Consider the following 24059-nt stretch of genomic DNA (forward strand, 5'->3'; position numbering starts at 1 on the left):
ACCTTAGGTGTGATTGTTATGTTGTCAAATTGAGAGCAATATTTGTCTCTTGTATCACTTACATTAATGCTTAATGGACTTTCACATCTGGGGGCTGATTACAGTTCAACATGTATCGCCACTATTCTTGGTCATAACACCAATAATAACAGACACAGACTGTTACTTTTGTCCTTTTTCAATCGTGTCTCTTGCCCACTGGATGTGCTGTGTGATTATGTTATTCTATTGACATGTTTTGTTATAACTAGTGATGCTATTATTATTCATTGTTGGAAGTAGTAGTAGTAGTAGTAGTAGTAGTAGTAGTAGTAGTAGTAGTAGTAGTAGTAGTAGCAGTCGTAGTAGTAGTAATCATATAAGGAATAGTAGGAGTAGCATTAGCATTAGGAGTGGTACTTGTGACAATAATAGTGTTATTTACACTTTTATTTTGAAGGCTAAAACGACATGACGTCGCAACTGATAATGACGTCACCATAAAACATATTTTCATAATGAAATTATAAAATAAAGACTGACGCCATGCATTTAAACTCTGGAGCTACCATTAACCTACGAACCTCATCTGGTCAGATCCCTACACTATGTCTTGCGTTAATTAACAACGCAAATGTAATAACATCACACTGATTATGATAAATGGCGGTGTGCGAGAGGCCATTGTTTTTGGCACGCCCACTCCTGTCGTCCTCGAGCTCTGTCCCGTGATAGCGGTTGTAACGTTGCTAAACACCAGATAGCATCTCGGTCTCTGTAAAAAGCCATGGTATTCAGCTAACGTCAGTGAAAAAAGAAACACTTCTTCTCCACAACTACTAAAGATGTTGTCTCGTCTACTGAAGGAGCACCAGGCCAAGCAAAATGAGCGGAAGGAGCATCAGGGTGAGTGACTGGCTAGCTGGTTAGCGATCCTGCTCAGAGATGCTAAAAACAAAGCGGATTTAGTGTGTCAGAAGGCCCCGTTGGCACAAATTACTTGTCTATGTTGATCTTTTTTTCTTGGACAGAGAGACGCAGACGTGAAGCTATTTCTGCCGCCACCTGTCTGACAGAGGCTTTGGTGGACCACCTTAATGTCGGGTATGGAAGTTCTGCTCCGCCACCCTCGCTGTTTGTGTTGTTGTTTCCTGAGGTCTGGCAGATATCCTGCTAATGTATTTCATAGTTAAAGAGGAGTAGTGTTGGGATATGGAGTAGGATAAGTTGTGAGATACCCCCAGTAAAAGGTACACTGCACACAATTCAGTAACATATTCGTTTTTAATAGATTTTTAGATTTTTGCCACCTGATTCACAAACACACCCACCGGAAGTTAACCCTTATATTTAGTTTGACCTGTAGCTGAAAATCATCTGCAGTGGCTTTTACAGGTAGCTTTACCTATGATTGTGTTATTATCCATTAATCTGGCCATTATGTTACTCATATGGTCTCTAAAATGTCAAAATACACTAAATAAATGGCTGTTACAATTTCTTAAAGCCCCACAGGCTCTCTAAATGTCTTTGCTGTTTTGTTCCATTTCCCTTTTAGTATCGAAATCTTGACAAGATGGAACAGCAAATATTTGAGCTTATTTTTCATTTTTTATTAACTAATGATTTTTAGCCATATTTGCTACTGAATATCAAATTACAGAGAGTTTAAATCCATGACTACTGTGCTCCTGCTCCTAACACAAGGCAAAAGTACTACATCTGTGTCATAAACACGTTACCCAAAGTCACAGGTTTCGATTGTCTCAACAGATTTCAGCCAAGCTGACCTACAAACACCTCTGTCTGAAGCTAAACAATAAAGCTATCCATTCTTAGCAGTGTGTGACACAACCACAAATAGAACATTGAGATTGTTAACATTGTGAAAGTTGTGATGCAACCAAGACAATCAGATTACAGAACAAGTGTGGGATGCAAAGACCATTGTTGTTGTATTTTTTGAAAAAGATTATGTACATAAATCCCTTTGTGACTTGGTAAGATGTAGTTTAGTTTAAATAATACAATATGTTTACTGTTTAAATGGAGAAATGTATGAGACTATCAAATACAAATTCATCCCCGCATGCCACAATCTATTTATACATAATACAATATTTTCATGAATAAGTGAGACTGTAGTCCTTTTCTTTTTTTTCCCCCCCTTGTTTAACTTTAGAGTCGCCCAGGCATATGTAAACCAGCGTAAGCTCGATCATGAGGTGAAGACTCTCCAAGTGCAGGCGAGCCAGTTCTCCAAACAAACTGCTCAATGGATCTGTATGGTGGAGGGTTTTAATCAGGCCCTAAAGGTATGATGTTGTGTCCGTGAGCTTGTATACAATATCAACTTTGTTCAACCTCTACCATTTTGAAGTTTACAGCTGTTAATCAGTAAGGCCCTTACATTTTATGGCAATTTGCAAAGTAGGATTCTGTAAACGATATGAGGTCCAACATATCATACACCGAATGGAAACACCGGCAGTCAGTATCAAATTTAAGTCAAATGTTTGATGTATTAGGAGTTGGTTCAGCACTCTGTTTGTGTGACCATCTTATGTTATACTAAGTACTACGACTCAGTGTTAATATCACAAGTATTGTTTAATGCAGAAATAACCATATCTAATGTCTTATCACATGTGCATTTTGTTCATATACAACGAATAATGCTACAAAAAGGGTCTTATTGCAAACAGTGATGCAACAAAACTTACATTTTCTTCTTCAGGATTACTAATGGCAGATTAGTTTAATTCAAGGGTCTTGACCCAGGTCCTAGATCTGAGCGGATTTGACAGCTGGTAAAAGCAATTCATGAATGGGTTTCCACTCCCTCTGACGTTATCCAGCTGATCTGTGATCCTCACAGAGGAGACGGGGGCAGAGGGCAGTCTGTAGAAGTTTGATGTTGCTGGTCCGAGGTAAGACTGATCGCCATACAATAATGATAGCCATTCTGTTTCTATACTCTCATTTGAACAGGAAATTGGGGATGTGGAGAACTGGGCTCGCAGTATTGAGATGGACATGAGGACCATTTCCACAGCTCTGGAGTACGTACACAAGGGACAACTACAGTCTGCTTCCTCATAAACGTCATGGTGGGATGTTTACAGCTGAACCTAAACACACTGGAAACACTCGTATCAGCGAAGATGCAAGCAGCATTGACTTTGCTTGTCCGAACAATGTGCTTTGTCACTATGGATTTTTGAAGGTGTCACATATAAAATCTAGGTTCACAATTTTTGAAACTAAGGCCCACTTTGTCATAACTAACCATACAAAAACAGAAAACATACACAAAATCATATATATCCTACAATAGCAAACATTTCACTCAAAACTATATAAATAAGACTTTCCACATCGAACACAATTTCTTTGAACATAACTGTATTTCAAAACTAAAATAATATTGAAAATACTTCCTCTAACTCTCTCTGAAATTGGCCTCCATTGTTGTGCAAGCCAAAGAGGAAATATAAATCCTATTTATAGTGTTCAAGATCAGATTTTTAAGTGCTCTAATTGGTTACAGGTGTATTGTGGGTGCAGCTGACTTAATAATTATCATAATCATATTTCAATGGCATGGTTTAGCAAACACACACCGGCTTTCAGGCCTTTTTGTTGAAAGATCTGTCTATTTTACTTTTGAACATGTAATGCAGCCAATCTGCTTATGATTTAGTATACCTGGTCAATAAATTGGCTACATGAGTCAGGGGATTCAATAATTATGACACAATAACCAGTTTTTATGTATTTGTAATTGCAAAAAACTATGTTTAACAGGCAAAGACAAATTGCCATCTGCCTCATTGTCTGTCGTATCTCCTAGAAGTGTTTTATAGGAAGCCTTCTTCTCAGCACCTGATACTTAAATTGTGTGTATTTAATGTATTACACATCTATTGTATGTCCAGGGATTCACTCTTCTTGTCAGATAACTTCACTTTAACCTTTGTTCCCATTTAACAGTGTAAATTTTTTTTTAATAAAGTTAAACAATGCACTGGTGTTCTTATAGATTTTAACGGTTTGTCACCTGTGGCCCCCCACGGCTAATTTTCGAGAAAACTTTTTCTGTTTTTAATTTATTTTTTTAAACATGAACTTAATTATCTCTGCAACCACAACATGTATTAACCTCATTTAAAGTGCTACAATACTCTAACCTTTGTGAGAATATACATATAGTTAAAACAATTAAAGTAACTGTTAAATTGAACCGTTAAATTGAACTCCATGAACTTGCTGCAGCGACGTAACGGTTCACTAAACTCCTGTTAAGTACCCCTCAACAAAGTTGGATTTCACACATCCACGTAACCGTAAGGCTTGTAGGAATCTAACAAAGCAATATCCTTATAAATCTATTAGTACCTGTAAAGTCACAAAACGGCCGCAGCTTTGTTTTTTGGCCGGCAGACTATTTGGAAGGCAGAGGCTTCACTGAATGTCGGATGTTTCTGCTTCCGGGTCATAGAGCACCAGCAGAAGCTTCTGAAGATTTAATGCTGTAGCACGCAAAAATCCAACAATGTTTTCCTCCAGAACAAGTAACTTTTCTATTTTTTGACCGAACAACACGTTTTCTTTTACTAGAACACCTTCCCAATACGTCAAAGCTTTGTTTTGCATGGATCTTAGCGTATTCAGATTCCACAGGTCCTAACCTTTCCAAAAAGGTGTGTTGTTAGTATGTGGGATGTTGTTAAGGCCCTGAACCATTGAGTTGGAAAAACTCAGGAAACACTCAATAGGGATTTTTGGCAAATCTTGCTCATAATCATGCTGGATGTTATAAACAATAATAATAATTTAAAAAAAAATAATCTGAAAAATATTATATGAAATTACACAAGTATTATAACTCATTTTGGGTTCATACGACCATTTGAACATAGGGAAAAAATAGCATGAAGAACCCCAAACGGTACATTTGAGCAGGTGGCTCAAAAACCAGTCAGAATCTGTATTGGTAGCGATCAGGAAAAGATGAACTGTTCACTAAACAAGTACCAGAAATGTAAGAGTTCTCATGAAGTTGTACGTTTGAATTAGGACTCTCAGACTTTAACACATGTTTGATACTTTATAACCGTGAAGGACTTCTGAGTGAAGGATAGGAGTTTGGTTGATGGCTTTTTGGTGGTCTTTATGAAAACCAGGTAAAATGATAAAGTAGTAAAATTAGACATTCAAGGTATTAAATACAATAAATGGATAAATATGTGCTCGGCTGGATTATGAATGAAAGTTTTGTCACGACGCACGTGGCTGACATGTAATTGCAGCCGTGTTCACGATTGCACTAATTTCACTGCATAATATAATAAAATAGAAAACTAGTGGCAAGATCCAATTGCTGATCCTTCATCTTGAGCTCATGGTCATAGTGTAAGTATATACAGATCTTTAATTCAGGCACCATTTTGACAAATATCCTTCGAGCAAGTCTAAAGTTGTTGTTTTTTTTCATGGAGGGTGCTTTTGTGAAGCAAGTGACATTTACACACGGCAATTGCATCAGGGTTTTGTTGAATATATACATTGACGTGCCACAATAGTACAAAAGCTACTTCTTGTTAACGTTCAACATTTCTGCATTACGAGCTGACCAGTCTCAGAACATGCATCAGGGAGTACAGTTAGAGAGAATACTGCACATATTGTTTCAGCTTTAAAACTGATATAACGGCTCAGTGAACGAGGGAGGCCAAAGAGATTAAACAGGTTTTTTTGAAGGTGCACGAGGCTTTAACATGCAGGCTTATTCTAAGTTTGTTTTAACACTCTTAAAACGTAAAGTACTTATATGGTATACACTGAGAACGCTTCTAAAAAAAAGGAACATGTAAGATTTCATGTTGAATACTTAAAAGAAGCTGATGAAATTTAAAAAAAAAAAAAAGATCATGTATTGCGAGAAGTTACCGAAGAAATTAAAAAGTGAAATTATATCCGAGTTCATATTGTGTTCACAAAGTTCTGATGTTTGCTGTAATTCCCACCACTTTTTTCTTTCTTAAACTCACGCACGCATGCAAAGACCCAACGGTTACGGATTGGGGATTACAATTGCGGACTTGTCTGAAGGGATAAACCAAAGGGATAAAGCCTCTCTCTGACCAGACTCCCTGAGTTTACCCAGAAGAATAACCTGAAAGGGAAAGCGAGGAGGACGGATAACGAGGGGAGATCCATCACTTCTCAAAAAGAAGAAAGGTAGGATAATATAGTTTTTTATATAATCCTCTCACCATTGAATTAAAACAAAGTAGTTTCTCATTCTTGTGAACTCTAATTGTTATTTTCCCTACTGATAAGACTCTGTAATATTGTCAATGATCACAATTGTCTGTTGCATTTAATCTATGAAACAATTAGTTTACATGTTAATAAAGAAAGCTTAATTAAGTAAGCAGTAATTGAGGTTGTAAGTTTGGGTACTTTTACCTGATCAAATTATATTCATTTATACATATTTGTGGCATTCTGGTGTATTTTTGGGAATATAAATTTAGTCTACTTGTTTTGAGAAACTAAATTTAATATGCTTAAACTTCGGTATAATTTTACAGGGTCGATTGTGTTTTACGTAATGTTTTTCAGCCAACATAAACAGTATAGAAACTAAGCTATTTAAGTCTGCAGGAAATTTTTTCTTTTTTTTGGGGTATAAAATAGGCCATAGAGGAATCCTTTTCCCACTAGGGAACTAATTGGTTTTCAGCTAATGAGGAACATAAGCAGCTCCGTCACAGGCATGTAATTTATGCCTCAAAACAATGCACCCATCCCTCCTTGAGTCCCCCTCCCTCACAAATACCTTTCTTTCTTCCATAAGAGTATTATCCAAAGAGTACTCATGTGCCCAGAGCAGTTCAATATTTCAAGGCCCTCTGTGAACAAACTCATTGTTTCCCAAAGTTCTCAGAAAAGTTCCATAAACCCTCAAATATGATGAAATAGAGTAGGGATTTTGGTTATGAGGATTTTTGAAATAAGTCGGTCTATTTCTATTTTCCAATGCGGTTAAATCTTATGTGGCATTTTGCCATTTCAATACCTGCTAACATTTGCTTGACTTTGATTTTTTTTAGCAAGCACGTAGCCTTCTGGGGGACCAAGAACACACTTCTGATCCTGGAAGCAGCATGGATATGCAGTTTGTCTATGACGTTTTAGGGTAAGAATTAACAATGCAACGCTTCGTTTCATGCAGCATTTGGCAGCTGTCACCTGACATTTTATCCTCCGGGCTTACACCTCTAGGATATTCTCCCAAAGTCAAAACCCTCCCTTCACCTCCTCTCGCTTCGCTTTCAGGGAAAATGCTTGGTCATACATCAGTGCTACCTTCGTGGTGGTGTGGATTATGGTGTGGCTGTACAGAGACAGCCTGGAGATTGAGCACATCACTGAAAAGTACGTCTTTGTGACCGGCTGTGACACGGGGTTTGGAAACCTGCTGTGTAAGACGCTGGATCGTAAAGGTTTCCACGTGCTGGCAGGCTGTCTCACGGAAAAGGGAGCCAACGACCTGAAGAGTGCGGCGGGCCCTTGTTTGAAGACCGTCCTTCTGGATGTGACCAATCAGGACAGCATCCAGAAGGCCATGGAGTGGACCAAGATGGAGGTCGGCGATAAAGGTGAGGGATGATGCTGCGTTTATTTGATCCAGTTTCACAAGGCAGAGCTGCAACACAACGACGCGTTTTTTTCCACTTTTTGTCTTTCACTCTCGTTGTTAGGACTCTGGGGTATTGTGAACAACGCTGGACGCTCGTTACCCATGGGTCCTTCAGAGTGGATGAGAGTGGAGGATTTCCACAGCGTACTGAAAGTCAACATGAACGGAGTGATCGCCATGACAATGATCTTCCTGCCCCTCATCAAAAAGGCTCGGGGCCGTATTGTGAACGTGGCGTCGGTGCTGGGCAGGGTGGCTGCAAACGGTGGTGGATACTGCATCTCCAAGTTTGCAGTGGAATCTTTCTCTGACTGCATCAGGTAACAACTGGTGTGCTTTATTAAACACAAAGAAAGTATTTTGTGGAGACAGTTATCCTTTAATGGTATTGATGGAGAGAGGCAAAAAAACTCCCCCCAAATCCTCAATAATCCTCTTTTTCTCTCATTTTTTGAAAACCATGTTCTAGCTATAAGAACAAATAGTCATTCAAGTTCTAATCTTCATTCATCATTGTGTCCCATGAGAGATATTTGGTTTGCAGACAGATTTGTATATTTAACATGTTCTTTTTATTCTCCAAGATTGACAATTTGGAGCAATAAAACACATCCCATTCAACAAATTGCAGTAATACACAATATAAACCTCCTCCGCATATTCCAGACAGACAGATATGGGCTCATGAGACCCGGCAGGCTTGCTGTGTTTATTTAATAGATAAACTATTGTGCTTTCATTTCTTGAGCTCAAACTACAAAGCCCATTTATATTATAAAAGCTTTACTCAAAAGGTTGTCACAAACGTCTTTTGTACTCTATATAAATATTTGAACATGTCATGTGTTATATGCTTTTCTACATTTCTGTTGTCAGGAGAGATATTAACTACTTTGGGATCAACGTGTGCATCATCGAGCCGGGGTTTTTCAAGACCGCGGTGACGAGCCTAGACCCCCTCGAGAAGGAGCTGCATCGGCTGTGGAACCAGCTCAGCCCGGAAGTGCAAGCCAGCTATGGAGACAAGTACCTTGATAAATGTAAGTAGATTGCTAATCGTTATTTGAAGGGTAAGCATCACTGTCTGTTGATTGTGATAAAAATCACAGATATATAACAGAGCAGATCAAAAATAAAGACGCGGAGAAATATTGATGTTATCATCTTCATAAATAGAACATCTTTGATGTGATGCGTCGAGTCTTGGCCAATCAGCGTTAAGATGTCTCTAGCGGCGTTTCTCAATATGCAATCTTCTCTGTACTTGAATACTACTTTTTTTTCAGTCACAAAATGTAAACAAAATGTAATTTTAGGGTGTTTTCAGGATAAGGAATAGGAAGGGGGAGGCGGGAGTGGTGTGTAACATGAATTAAAGCGCTTCCAGTCTTGTCCAAAGTATTGGTGGACATGGACGCTCCATAAATTCCCTTCAAACTTGGTCACGTGGCACAAAAAAACGCGTCAGTTCCCCCTGGGAACTGATAAATAGGACATAATGCAACTACAATATTGGCTATCACGATGGTGTAGGGGGCTAGACTGGTAGACGGCGATACCAGGATTAGCACCCGCACACCTAAGACCCGGGTTCGCAACCGGTGTCTGGCGCTTGCACTAGCCCTCGTGTCTAGGTGGGTTTCCTGAGTTTCCTCCCACACACTCTGGTGACTTCCGTATGCTGTACGGCTGCATTAGCTGAATGCGGTACAAGTCCCTAGAGCGATGCGTCAGTCAAGGGGTGCTCGTCAGTATCTACGTGTATCTGGTGCACAATAGATGTAAATACGACGATGCCGCAACCAACCCCGAGGCTGGCAATTCGAAAAAAAACAGGTTTTTTTTTTTTTAAATTAACCATGAACAGCAATAATAAACAGCAATAATCCAGATAAAAAAAAAACAGGTAAATACAACTTTTTTTTAGTTTGTTTTTTTCAGTTTTTAAAAATGTATTTTATTATTATATTATATATGTTATATACAATGTTTAATGTGTATATATATATATATATATATATATATATATATATATATATATATATATATATATATATATATATATATATATATCCACACATTAGAAAATGTAGGTGTCACATTTCAAATAAACCTGCAAAATGATAGGTAAAGTTAGAAGTCCCATTGAATTTGTTTATATATATTTTTATATAAATACATTAGCAAGTGCAAGACTTTAATATATCACAAATCTCAATATACAATACATATTCATTTCAAGGGGGAAGTAAAAAATGTGTAATTTTCAGACATCAAGATCCAGCGTTTGATCATGAATGCTGTCTGCGACACTGACATCTCCAAGGTGACCGGCTGCATGGAGCACGCTCTGACTGCTGCCCACCCACGCACCAGATACAGCCCCGGCTGGGATGCCAAGCTTATCTGGATCCCCCTCTCTTACATGCCTTCCTGTGTAGTTGACATTGGGCTGAAGCTGGTGCTGCCTCGCCCGTCAAAGAGCGTCTAAGTAATGAGGATTTTGAGGAAATGTCTTCAAAGTTATTGGCTGCTTTTATGTCATCTTGTGTCATTTTTTATGCATTGCAAAGGTTGACTTAAATAAATTAATCTTTTCCCTTTCTAAATGCCCGTATTCCTTATCTACATTGGCCATGCAGTGACCTGATGTTGCTCCTATTTTCTTTATGTGCCCTTAATCTGGCATGTAAAAGTATTTGGTTTTCTTTTGTGTGTGTGTAATTACTGTTTAATAATCGTTTGTGCCTTTTGAAACTGTTATTTATGTTCATTGATATTAATGAACTTTACTATCGAGAAACTGCGATGATCAGCGTATTGTATACACAAATAAAAAGAAATAGCAAAAAAAGTCTACCATGCAAAAGGAATCATGGTATGCAACGTTGTGTTTGTATTCTCTTTCAGAAACTCACATTGAAGGTCAGAAAGATTTGAATATGCAAAGCTCCACCGGTATTTGTGAAATGCACATAAGGCTGCGCTACCCACAAGAAGGCATTTTGTTGTCACTATTATGCATTACTCTCCAAACGGTAAATTGTTTGAGTGCTTGTCTATCAAAAGAAAAGGAGAAACCTGGGAACTGATTATCAATCTCCTTGATTGTTTTCATCCAACACAGATATATAGGCTTTTAAATTACATACGTATTTTGATTGAGTACTGTTACACGTGATAGATTTTGGGCCACTAACATTTCATTCACCTTGATAACTTGTGTTGCTGCTCAGACAGTACATTTAAGCTATCAGTTCAGTTAGTTATCAGTTAAGCCACATTGACAGAATGTACTGAACAGGTTCAGCTGGTGATAATCTAAATAATAAACTAAGAAGCTGTTAGCTGACCATGTGTTCTTACACAACAGGTCAAAGACTTTCTTGGACTTACATAATTAGCGACAGGTGTGAGGTTATGTTATTCTTTTTTGTCCCCATCATAACTAAACACTGTTATGCACCATGATATGTTTGGTCAATTGCATTAAAAATACTGAATATTTATATTGTAACAAATCCTGATTGACACCCATTAAGTTCTTGTGGCGGACCTCTGCTCACCAAAATACACTTCTAGCCCTTGATTGGCTACTTGGTCTGTCAGTAAAGTGGCAGCTGCCTCTTGAAGTGGTGCGTTTGTAATTTAGCTCACAAACCCCCTGCTGCTTTCAAGTACCCCTCGTAAAATACTGTTTGGATCATGTTTTGTTATTATTAACTTATGCGTCTGATAGAAGTTATATTTGTTCTAAAGTCAAGTGTTACAGAGCTACTTTTTCTACATCGAAGTGCATAAATGAGCTAAATATCAGGCAAATTAATGATTAGTTTAACCAGTTGTGGAATAAGTACTCAAATATTCTACTTTTAGCAATGCCACAGTATATAAATACTCTGTTACAAGTAAACGTAGCCAAACTAATAATATAATTAAAGTGCAAAAAGTAAAAGTAGGCCTACTCATCACCCATTACTTTTTAAAAAAATTTTTTTTTTACTATTGGCATGTCACTTGTACATTTTACAAAGGGGATAATCAAAGTCAATAATAATACACCTAATATATTTTTTGATAATATTTAGGAATATTTATCTGGATCTGCAAAGTAGTCAGTCGCCTAACTAAATGTATAATCACTAAAAAAATTTTTTTAAAAAAATAGTAAAATTTCACTGTGAAATTTGTATAACAGAAGTACAAAGTGCCTGAATTTAGCTGGATTGAAATACTCAAATTAAGTTAAGAACATTTACCTTAAAAATGTGTTTAAGTACAGCAACCTAATTGGGTAAATGCCACTTGTCACTACAAGCAGTACAAGCTACTTGGCAAAAGAAAACAAAAGTTCAGGAGTCGAAAAATTCCCGACGACACCTGAAGGCAGCGAAACTTCAGCTTGTCATATGCAAGTCAGTGACCTGACAGCAGCCGCTCGCTTGAAAGCAACTCGTAACAACCAGAAACAAACCGTGTTATCTACTGTTTCCTTTGCCTGAAATATCGAGCTGTCCGAGCGGGTTTGTGGAAGAAATGCAGTGTTTGAGAGCGCTGCGTATGACCAGCTCTGTCCAGCTGGTCGTCAAACACGCAGACTCAGCGAAGAAGGTTTTCATCATCCAGCCAGCATGTTGTCTGACCACGAAATCCACAACGACGTCCCAGAGACCACCGACTACACACCTGAATCTTGTCCATGTCAACTCGTAAGTTAAGTGTTTCTGGGTGAAGAACAGTTCCCTTCCAGATTTACCTGGGCCTGTTGTAGTAGAATTAAAAATATAGAAATACTGCATATAAACAGTCACTTCAGAGGAGGTCATGTCGGGCCATGTGACAGTTATCGATAGGGGATCGGCTCTTTGATGTGAGAGCGATTAAAGCAATGTGAGGCATCCAAAAGAGTTTCAAAGAGAGCAAATTTACCTGCACGCAAACTGCAAGTGCATCTGTCAAAAAAAAACAACAACAGAACGAAAACAACCTGTATGTCCTGAAAATCATTATCTCAGCTATGTCTTCCTTAGCCATGTCTTATTGACTATGTCTACGTCACAGCAGCCTTTTGAACTTGTATTTGCAGCACAAACACAGGTGTAATCAATAACATTAATTATGACCCAGTTTCACCCAGATGGGCTAGGGGGCTGGTATTGTGCATGTTGGCTCACTGGAATGACTGTGACACATAAGTACAATGAGAGCTTACATACCTTTTTTTTCAATTACCCCTGTGCACCCTGCTATGACATGTAAAAAAGTCTGCTGTAAAAAAATTAATTAAAAAAACCCTATAGCATTCAATAATGTTTGCTTTCTTTTGAGAGTTTGCCCTTCACTTCATCAGGAATGTTCATTCAAAGGCCCACAGCTCGGGAGTGGAAGACCTGCTTTTCTACACCATCACGGAGGGAAAAGAACAAGTCCCCATTTCCTACTTTACCTCAGTAAGTAGCTGGAGGCCCAACAACCTCACAAACCAAACATCCGCCTGTCTATCTGTTGAGTTTTGTGGTCCTCTGCCGTTTGCAGGCCCTGAAGAAAACCGGCCTTCACCCGTCAGACCCTCGCCTGAAGGACTGCATGGACGTGCTTCGCCAGGCTGTGAATGAATCTGTTAGTGAGGTGATGATAGACAGAGATCTTTTCCACAGGTGAGACATTACTGAATCAAAGGCATTTAGACAACTCACTTCACCATCAGTGAACATAATATACAGATGCAGATTTAAAAGAATAGTTCAACCCAAAGGGCCCAATAACATGTGGTGGTTTGCCCCAATAAAAGTAGTGCTCTGTTTGTAATTGGTGATGCACCAACAATATATTTATAATTAGAATGAAACAGTAAAAAAGTATTATCCACCACAGACCTTGTTGTTTCATTGAGAGCAACTTAAGTGCACTCACCTGTGCAGAGGGAGCACACAGCTCACTACAAAGACGTGTGGTAACTTTAATGAGCAACAAGAGTCATGATGTCAGAGATGAAGAGTTTTGTCTTGAAACCAAATGTTTAACTGAGCCATGTTGGTTTTAAAAACAAGCTGACATTCCAAAATGAAACAGATCACTTTTGGCAGGAGACACCACAATAAATTTCTGCCTGTTTTCAGGAGTGTTGCTCTTCTCCAGTACAACGCCCCTTAGATTGGATTTGTGTCTTATCACTGACTCTCTCATGGTGTTTTGTTTTCCATTCACTACCCGGTGTAGGCATGAGCCCAAACTATTTTTAGTCTGACCTTCGGTCACAATCCATTCGAATGAAGCATTTGTTGTATTTGTCCCTCTGCATGATTATCTCTGTCTTTGTCTTTCTTCCCACATTACTGATTATAAGAAATGTATGACAAGTCTGACAGCAATGTGAAGAACGTCAGATTCACACAACCCCATGGACACATTCATAACGTGAGGCATGACTGAAATGTTTACATTGAACTCTGTGGCAGTGTTTATGACTGTCGTCTTTGGTGGACTTTAAGTGCATTGCCCCCAACGACCTATATGTACATTAAGGGGCAAACATAGGTTTTACAATACATTGTCGGTCAATGCAGAATTTGTTTAAGATTTTTTAGGTTTTGCATACAAATTAAGTCATTTCACCTTAGTACTGTCATAGAAAATCAAATATTTCCGATTATTTGTTTGGAGTGATTTATTGTACCTGCAACCAATCTCTGGTATTTACCAAAGAGGTGATAATAGCTAACATAAACACTTATCCCTGTCTTCTTTGTTGATTAATATGTAACTAGCCAAAGCAAGTCAGTAAACCTCTGTGTACACTTATAGCTAACTTGTGTTTGCATAAAGTCGTCAGAAATGGAACTACATGTGTTTAGCTGTATTAACTAAAACCTGGAGGTGTGACAGTTGGTGTTATGTAGTTAGTGTGTGTCGGGACATGTCAGCATTATTTACTGGCATGTTCGCCAAAGCAAAGGCCTGTTGCTTAGACTGAAAGCTAGCAGCTGCTGCTCTCACACCAGCAAACACACACACACACACACACACACACACACACACACACACACACACACACACACACACACACACAGACACACACACGTACTATGTTACACTAAATTCAAAAGTATCTATTTCATTTTCATTTTCAGTGAGTGCTCTTGAGTGCCTCTGCATTATGTTTTTGTTTTTTTCTTTTAAAGATGTGTTGGTGGAAACATCGTCCTGCTGATCCAGGCCTTCAGAAAGAAATTCATCATCCCGGAGTTTGACGTGTTTGCGCGAAAAATAAATAAAATCTACGACACGGTTCAATCCCAATGTGATGGGAAGGTTTGCTTTTTTTTTTTTTTTTTCTTATTGAGTAGAAATGGAAATTTAATTGTATGATTGCCTTCTAGATATTTGCATGCATGAATGCCGTACTGAAGATGAATGGTACTACTGCCTTAGACAACGCTCATTGACTCACTCTGACTTTCTGCTTGTACAATATAAAAATAATTGTTGTGACATTTTATTTCAAATCTTAAACTGTGTGATTTAACTGTTACTGTGCTTCTATTATGTTTTCTGACTTTAGGTGGCAGACTACATCCCCCAACTCGCTAAGTTTAGTCCAGATCTGTGGGGTGTGTCTTTCTGCACTGTGGACGGACAGAGGTACGAGATTTGTTGGTGACGAAAACATCGTCGCCACAACGTCCATTTAGTAGCTTTTGTGGCGCTTGTAGCTTGTTCTATATCACATGATCCTCATCGATACAGTTTTCATAAAATTCTAGAAATTACTTCCTGAGCACTTTCATGACTTCTCATCCTTACTGGCTTAAAAGTTTTGATTGATTTGACTGATGCTGAGGACGACCATGTGATATGATTGAAAGCTCCAGATTACTCAGTGGACCGTGTGGTGACATTGTATTGTCGACTACTGTTTCTAAGATTAGGAATCAGAACGGTTTTATTGCAAAGTATATTTGCACATGACTTGGTGGTTGGTGCATAACAATAAACACAAAGCAATATATACACTACACGACAGTGCAATAGTATAAGACATCATTCAAAACTAAACAATGGCATTTTAAAATAAAATATGAAGAAAATAAAAGTATGTTTAAATAAGCTTATTTTTTAAGTGTTGAGTGTATTTAAAGTAGTAGTCTGGAGTAGTGTTCGCCCTTTTCCAAATTTGTGCCTTTTGAAATGACCTGCATTTACTCAGGATTACTCAGGATAGCCACACGACTGTGGCTATCCTGAGTGATATGTAGTACATCTCCCGGGTGGGATTGTCAAAGTGGATCTGTTTTCATGTTCAGTGAGAGTTGAAATATTCCGTCTTTTTCCACCAGGCACTCAGTCGGTGACACCAAGCAGCCGTTCTGCCTGCAGTCCTGTGTGAAGCCTCTGCAGTACGCCATCGCCGTCCATGAGGCGGGAACAGAGAGGGTTCACCGTTACATCGGCATGGAGCCCAGTGGTCTCAAGTTCAACATGCTCTCGCTTGATGATGAAGGTGTGTCAGGCCTCATCACTTTCCTATTGGACCCTTTCCCTGTTTGATTTTCAGCCAGGTGGCAACGTCCAGGTCTAAAAATGTGAAGCCAACGAGAAAGTGCCTTACCCTTGCATCCTCTTTACTGGCCTTTTAAGGGGCGACGCTTCTGGTTTAAAAAATAGGTCAGATCAGAGTATATGGAAGCCTATGAGAAAATGATCCTTCTTGTCGCTTGATTTATTACCTCAGTAAACATGTGTTTATGTTCTGAATCAGTAGTTTCAAGTCTTCTTCAATACAGCATAATGTTCATTATGTAAATTTTGATCCAATTTAGAGAAAATTAGACAATAAATCAGGGTACGCTTTAGGGCATAGTTACCAGGTGATTGACAGGTCGCTATCACGCTGTTATCTAGGAGTTGTCCGTGTTATCGTCTTACATCTTTAACACTTTCACAGTGTGTTTTCAGTTCATCAAAGGTAATTTTAAGATTTTGGTTGTCTAAAAATGTCTTAATCAGCCTTCGATTGTATTTAACTTCACCCTCTTGTGTCACTTCGGGTTGCAAAAACTAAATGGCATTAAAACCGTAGTCCACAAATGAATGTCGTCACAGTGACTACGTCCACTTCTTATATACAGTCTAGGCTCTCGGTAATAATCAAACTTCATAATGATCTACTATGCATCTTGTATAGAAGCCCTCATTAACATTGTGTCTTATCTCCCAGATAAGCCCCACAACCCCATGGTGAATGCTGGAGCCATAGTGATCAGCTCTCTTATCAAGGTAAACAGATGGACATACTGCTGCCTGATAGTTGAGTCATCGACACGGAGCATTTTACAAACTGTTATTTGTACTTTGGAGTCACACAAGCATTCGATTTTGCCCAAAATCAGTTTGATTTACTCCCCACATGAATGTCAGCGAATGTTTTTGATTTAAAACAATAACACATAATTTGAACTCACTAAAATGTTTAGCTGATTGTTGCACACAGAAATTGCAGTCAGTTATTGTCATTATCTCTCATCTTTATTGACACATAGATGACACTAGAACACTGTATTCCGATGAAAAATATGCATCTTGTTTTTGTTTTATAAATAAGTGTTCTCGTTCAGAGCCTGTAGACTGTTGATGTTATGATCTTCATGACAAAGCCTGGGGGAATATAATAAACAGCTGTACTGTAATAAACAATATATTTGTATTTTTTTAATCCTATTTTGAGAGCTCTTCTTGTATTGACAACATATGACTGCTTTTTATTAACATATTCAAAGCTTTTCTTGCAGATTTTAATCTGAAAAAATACAGGTCTACATTTTCTACATTTGTCTTTAGTCGAGTTTTGTGAAATAATCCCTGAACTCTCCCTGAGCTCTGTGATTTATGACCACTGCCTATCTTTCCTCTTGTACTGTACCCGCTGATAATATGGTACTAAATTATGCAATCAGTGGTGCAGTCATGTATTGTTTCACGCCACAGGGTTATGAGTACTGTATTACCGAAGTCATCAGTCAAGTTCAGTGTTCATGAATGTGGCAATTATAATCAACACATGCAAATGGCGCTCGCTTTGTTTTTCAGCCTCGTTCAAATAAGGCAGAGAAGTTTGACTATGTAAGTAGTGTGCCTCTTCTCTGTTAACGCCATGAATATGAAACTAAAGGTAGATTGTGTCATTCGTCAGAGATGATGCCGTACTCGTAAAATATTTTCTTTGTTCGCCCAGGTTATGGAGTTTGTGAAAAAAATGGCTGGCCAGGAATATGTTGGATTCAGCAATGCCATGTGAGTGCACTGTCGAATAGATTTGAGGCGTTTAAAGTTAATATATCTTTGTTCATCACACCTGCGTTGAAAGACAGTGTTGGGCACATGGCTTGGCCACTGCTCTATTGCATTATTGATGTTTCTGTATTGACCTCTCTGCCTCTCTGTCTCAGGTTCCAGTCAGAAAAAGAAACGGGCGACAGAAATTTTGCCATTGGATACTACATGAAAGAGAAGAGGGTCAGTTACCGGACACTGAAATATGTGGGATTGGAAAGGCCTTTTATTTGCCTCACCAAAAATGTTTATCGCTGACAAATCGGTTAATTGTTTGTTTGTTGAATACTTTGAAAACCCAGCTATCATTGATGTCTGGTAAAAACTACCAATATATGTTTTTTGTTTTGTTGGGTAGCCCAATACTTCTGTTATGCACTGAAATATATATATATATATATATATATATATATATATATATATATATATATATATATATATATATATATATATATATATATAGCGTAAGCAAACATGGAAATATGGATGGAAGGTACTATATATATATATATATATATATATATATATATATATATACATATATATATATATATATATATATATATATATATATATATATATATATATATATATATATATATATAGTACCTTCCATCCATATTTCCATGTTTGCTTACGTTATCAATTTCCTAGACAAACGATCTTTGAGCTCAACTGAGATTTCTTCTCAATGACCTTTCACTTCTCCTGTGAATCCACTTCATCATGTTAGAGGCATTATCCATGACCTTTTGACCCTATTTAAGCAGCCAGATGAAAAGATAACCCGACGACCGGACCAAAATATTCTTGATTCTCACAGTACATCTGAACAATGCTAGGCCGGCATACTTCAGATAGTCACAATAATAATGTTTCCTTCACCAGTGTTTTCCTCCGGGAGCAGATATGATCGATTCCCTGGACTTCTACTTCCAGGTAAACATGCTCTGCCGTGAGCGGAGCTTTTCACGAAAAATCATTACATCTATACTCTTGTGGCGCTTTGTATTGATTTAGCTGTTGTGAGAAAGATGCAATAGTTTTTAATCATGAACTAATCCTCCTTTTGGCCTCAGCTTTGCTCCATCGAGGTGACCTGTGAATCAGGAAGCGTCATGGCTGCCACTCTGGCCAACGGAGGGATCTGTCCAATCACGGGCGAGCGTGTCCTGAGTGCTGAGGCGGTGCGAAACACTTTGAGTCTCATGCACTCGTGTGGCATGTACGACTTCTCTGGCCAGATGGCTTTTCATGTGAGTAACAGCAGTAAGTGAGTGTGCCAGCGCTCTGGCACAACATAAATAAACGCATAAATCAGGGGGATCACTGTGAAGGAAATGCTTTTTCATTTGTTGACCTGAAACAAATCCCACATCTCTCATCTCCCAGGTGGGCCTGCCGGCCAAATCCGGGGTGTCCGGTGCCATACTGCTGGTGATCCCCAATGTCATGGGAGTGATGTGTTGGTCTCCTCCTCTGGACAGAGTTGGAAACAGCGTCCGGGGAATTCACTTCTGTCAGGTTGGACAAAGGCTTTGCATTTGGACTGTTTCTGGGTAGAGGAGAAGATGCTTAAATAAGGCCACTATGTTCATAATGTTTATGGGATTAAAGCATCACAGCATTTTGAGGTCATGCTTTTTTTGTTGTCGCTGTCTGCTGCAGTGTTTGTTTTTTTTTAATGTTTCCACTCAATAGAGCCAAACATTTTAAATCTTACACAAAGTGGCTTTAACATGCTTCGTTAGACAAACCAATTAAAGTTTGTTCTACCAAAACCAGAATCCAAAAAGTTTAGGTCAAACAATCAATATCGTCGAGATGTAAACTCTACAGCTGCCTCACAGAAAACAAATTGTGATAGTGATTACTAGAGCATGATGACATAAAATCATTCCGGTGAACTCAGAGGTTTGTTTTTTCTGCTAAGCCTTGTTCTGATAAGTAGTGTGTGTATTGTTTGCTTTATAGTTTTCTTTCTCTGAAACCATGAAATGATACAGAAGCCCTCCAGCGTTTTCCTCCCCTAACCATCACACGGTATTTTATCACCCTCAGGAGCTCGTTTCACTCTTCAATTTCCACAATTATGACAACCTGAGACACTTTGTAAAGAAGCAGGATCCTCGCAGACCGGATGGAGATGACCGGGTTCGTCGCTTCGTCAGTTTGTTCTCGCTGGTGTGTTTTAATGTGTTTTGTGTCTGTGTGTTTATTTTGTTTTTCTCTTTATTTGCAGAACAAGTCTGTTTTTAATTTGATGTTCGCAGCCTACAGTGGGGATGTGTCAGCCCTGAGAAGGTACGTCACCAGCTAACTTGATTATCGTCTGTCCCGCAGAACAGATGGCCTTCATAATGTCAACACCAGGCGTGGGTGTCAAAAAACACTCAAATTTGATGAATATCAAACATACAGGGTAGTAAACTGCTTCAAGGCTGATTGCCGTATATTTCCCAAATGTAAAGGGTAATTCCTGTATTTCTTTCGTGATAATGCATCTGTCTGCATAAATGAAAATAATCATATAGGTACTTGCATGTTGATGAACTGTAATACAAAATGTGTATTTGTAGTTCTATATTTCTATTAGTATGTGTGCACATTTTCATCCCATTCATTTTCTGTTTCCTTTATGTATCAAATAAAGACTTAGTGAACATCTGTATCATTATTCATTCCTTCAGGTTTGCTCTCTCATCCATGAACATGGACCTGAAAGACTACGATTCTCGAACAGCGCTACATATTTCTGCAGCAGAGGGTGAGCTCCACATGATCTGTTAATCTGCGGTTCTGTTATTTAGTGAAGGAGCAGCACTAAATCACTTCCACAGGCAAACTGTAAAGCAGCCAGGCAGCAAATCTGTTTGACCACTTGGCAAAAAAAAAAAAATACTTCCTCAGCTCTCAATGGTCTGCATTGAAAAGCAGAAAATGATTAACTCCAATAAATCGTGAATGAAACATTAATAAAGCACTTAAATATGTTCAGCCCTACTGTGTGTGCCCATGGTAAACCAACACAGGGGCTTTCACTTATTCTGCCTGATTAGAGCATTATGTGGGCGTGTACGTCTTGGTGGTGGAAGTTACACCAGTTAGATTCATCTGGAGGTTACTTGTAGCTTGCTGACCATCTATATATATATATATATATATATATATATATATATATATATATATATATATATATATATATATATATATATATATATATATATATATATATATATATATATATATATATAAAAACTGTATTATGATTAGCAATCACACAACAGATCAACCCTTCATTGCACAACATGATACTAGCCTACATGTGTTAAATATTGTAAAACAGAAAACTGAGATTTTGGACAAAACTTAAGTGCCATTCAACTCTTTGATGAGGCAACAGTCAGGAGTTTCCCATCATGCTCTGCGGCCGCCTCGATCTTGTGAGGTTATCGTTGCCTACTTGCACATGACGGTGGAGCGAGTTGGACAGGAACCGAACCGGCAACCAGCGCAGCTCCACCGAACATCAACCTGAGCAGTGAAAACACCTTCTGTGTGTTGTTCAATGCCTTTAGTTTAGGATATTAAGTGAATAAAGCTAGAGAAAACACTAAATCTGGCACATTTTCTCTGGCTGGAGACTATAAACTATGCTGGTAAATGCTGTCAGCTTGTCAGGCCACACTTGTCCTGTCCATGTGGACGGAGGACGAGACCTGTGGACCACAACAACGATGCAGAGACAAAATATCGTCTCTGCATATGTTTTGTGTTGAAACAACAACTCAACATCACCTTTTATCCTACAAAAAAAATTAAGCTTAGATGATAATTGTATTTTATTTGCATTGTGTGTTCATAACTGTAATCAGCGCTAAATTACTTTTCACTTAATTTGATTAGATTGGGAGGCACAGTACCTTTTGGCTCACATTATACAAACCCAATAACGAATCAGCTCACAGAGCCTCTCAGGGCACCATATGGTCGATTATTTATCGTCTGTTGTGCTCTATGTTTATTCACAGCACAGATTTAATGCTCCGCTGCAGCGTTCAACGGTGACATTTTAAAAAAAAAAGAGCCTGGTAAGCAAGTCCTTTTGTTTACGAGATAAGAAACAAGTAATAACAGTTTTCTTGCAAATGAAAAAGGCTCTGCGCTCCTAAATCTGATTCAGAGTTGGATTGTGAGTTTCCCATGGAGTTTGTAATCTTAGCACCTTTTGCTTTTTCCACCCGCAAGTTGTCACGCCAATCTTTCCATTTTGGGGCGATATGATTTTAAAGAGTGTGTTGCTCCAGCATTAGTTTTTAACACCAATGTGAAAAAAGTGTTTTGTTTCTAATCAGAAAAAGATTTTCTACATCTACGATAATTCTCGCAGATGGGAAACTATAAACTCTCATCTTTTGTGTTCACGCTCAGGTCATAAAGATGTGGTGAAGTTCCTTACTGAAGTGTGCAAAGTTGATCCATTTGTAGAAGACAGGTAAGAACAGCATCTTCAAATATGTCAACTTTGTTTATTTTATGTTTTCAGATCATGACGTATAACCCATATTTAGTCCTTGAGCATTCAACCATAACTGTCAACCCAAAATATTAGAATGACGGTGTGCATCTTGCCATTCTCTTCTTGTAATTCAGGAACAAACTATTTAATCTCATTAGGTACTACATCTCTAGTACAAACACGTAAAAGAACGCAATGTACCCGGTAACCTGAATCTAGATGCGTAACCAAAACTGAATGAACGAATACATCCTCAGAATGAACATGTGAACTTGTCTCTACCACATACTGTGTGACTTGAATTGTTGTGCACTGCTGAAAATGCTCCATGACATATCTGCGGATTCCTCTCCTCATCTTCTGGGCTCATTGCTGTGCAGGTGGGGGAACCTCCCGGTCGATGACGCCTTGCAGTTCGGACATGAAGAGGTGGTGAAGGTGCTGAAAGACTACCAGCAGGTCTGCAGGCAACAGGAACCGCAGCACGCTGAGGCTGAGCATTCCCCGATTCTGAAAACCATCGAGGGGATAGTGTGACGTATTGCCCAATCTGTAACGCGTCGGAGCGTTGTGTCATGTTTTGAAATGTGTCGGTCCATTTGTAGCAGCCAAAATGACTTTAAAGAAAGACCAAAAGATGACTGTTAACATATTTAACGACTCAAACTGCAGTGAAGGAAAAGATGAGCGGGTGATAAGGAAAATGGTAAGAGCATGAAAATAAACTTGACACGAAAATACAATGCAAACAATGGGTAGAGAAAAAAAGAACAAAACAAGCCAATAGAATACAAGCCTTTGTGGGTTTGTGTAATCCATACCGTATGCTGGGAACAGACCGAGCCTAATTTCAAATCGGTAATGCTGGAATACATCATCAACCTGAACACAACGTTTCTGTTGGGCTGTATGTAGCAGAGGGTCTCAGTATTGTAAAAGAGGGATTTGATAGATATTTATACTTGCAATGCTTCACATTACTTACAAAAAGACATTTTTCCAGTTTTTTTTTATTTATACTATTCTATTGTCTTGTTGAAACATTTGAATGTGACAAATAATTGAAATGTTTGGATGTAAAAACTTAAATTTTACAATGTGTAAATGGGAGACAAATATGTACATGATCCCAATAAACACAATGTAGGATATATTGTTTTTATAATGTTCTTCAGCTGTAAATAAGTGCACTGGATTCCTAATGATACATTATTATACACAGTTTCATAACATGTATGCACATTGTATCTCTTCATCAACTTTTGGAAATTACAAAGAGAAATTTACATGAAATCATTTGACATTGAAAACATCCATTAAACATTTTTTTTTTATCTGCCACCCATTGTTTCATTTTGATTTGATTTTATTTGATTATGGTAGTCAATGCTTCATACAGTCAGCAATTTGTTCTTAGCAACTACACAATCAGCTGAATGTAGGAAGAAGATGGAGAAGCAGCAGGAGAGGTGTGGCATTGTCAGGAGGAGGTCGGTACTAAAGTGTTTTAAATGCAAATAA

General features: G+C 38.4%; 3 protein-coding genes across 3 annotated transcripts; all 3 read left to right on the plus strand.

The window, feature by feature from the left end:
* Positions 1–558: 558 nt before the first annotated feature.
* On the plus strand, positions 559–4006 carry bloc1s1 (biogenesis of lysosomal organelles complex-1, subunit 1). Its single transcript, XM_068593376.1, has 4 exons — positions 559–885; positions 1011–1083; positions 2162–2294; positions 2971–4006. Exons 1-4 carry the CDS (start codon positions 825–827, stop codon positions 3079–3081), a joined length of 378 nt encoding a protein of 125 aa, XP_068449477.1. The 5' UTR covers positions 559–824; the 3' UTR covers positions 3082–4006.
* A 3120-nt stretch (positions 4007–7126) lies between these two features.
* rdh5 (retinol dehydrogenase 5 (11-cis/9-cis)) lies at positions 7127–10432 on the plus strand. The gene is made up of 5 exons (XM_068594311.1): positions 7127–7186; positions 7327–7649; positions 7752–8010; positions 8567–8730; positions 9961–10432. The coding sequence occupies exons 1-5, from the start codon at positions 7155–7157 to the stop codon at positions 10179–10181; spliced, it is 999 nt and encodes a 332-aa protein (XP_068450412.1). The 5' UTR covers positions 7127–7154; the 3' UTR covers positions 10182–10432.
* A 1659-nt stretch (positions 10433–12091) lies between these two features.
* Positions 12092–23873, plus strand: gls2b (glutaminase 2b (liver, mitochondrial)). Its single transcript, XM_068594654.1, has 18 exons — positions 12092–12399; positions 13041–13140; positions 13226–13347; positions 14872–15001; positions 15252–15331; positions 16027–16190; positions 16908–16966; positions 17777–17809; positions 17922–17980; positions 18136–18202; positions 18908–18958; positions 19099–19275; positions 19412–19543; positions 20081–20173; positions 20262–20323; positions 20710–20786; positions 22451–22514; positions 22919–23873. The coding sequence occupies exons 1-18, from the start codon at positions 12227–12229 to the stop codon at positions 23073–23075; spliced, it is 1800 nt and encodes a 599-aa protein (XP_068450755.1). The 5' UTR covers positions 12092–12226; the 3' UTR covers positions 23076–23873.
* Positions 23874–24059: the final 186 nt, after the last annotated feature.

The sequence above is a fragment of the Clinocottus analis genome, unplaced genomic scaffold (assembly GCF_023055335.1).
Source record: "Clinocottus analis isolate CAN_PGR_092001 unplaced genomic scaffold, fCliAna1.0.p SCAF_3, whole genome shotgun sequence".
NCBI classification, from domain to species: domain Eukaryota; kingdom Metazoa; phylum Chordata; class Actinopteri; order Perciformes; family Cottidae; genus Clinocottus; species Clinocottus analis.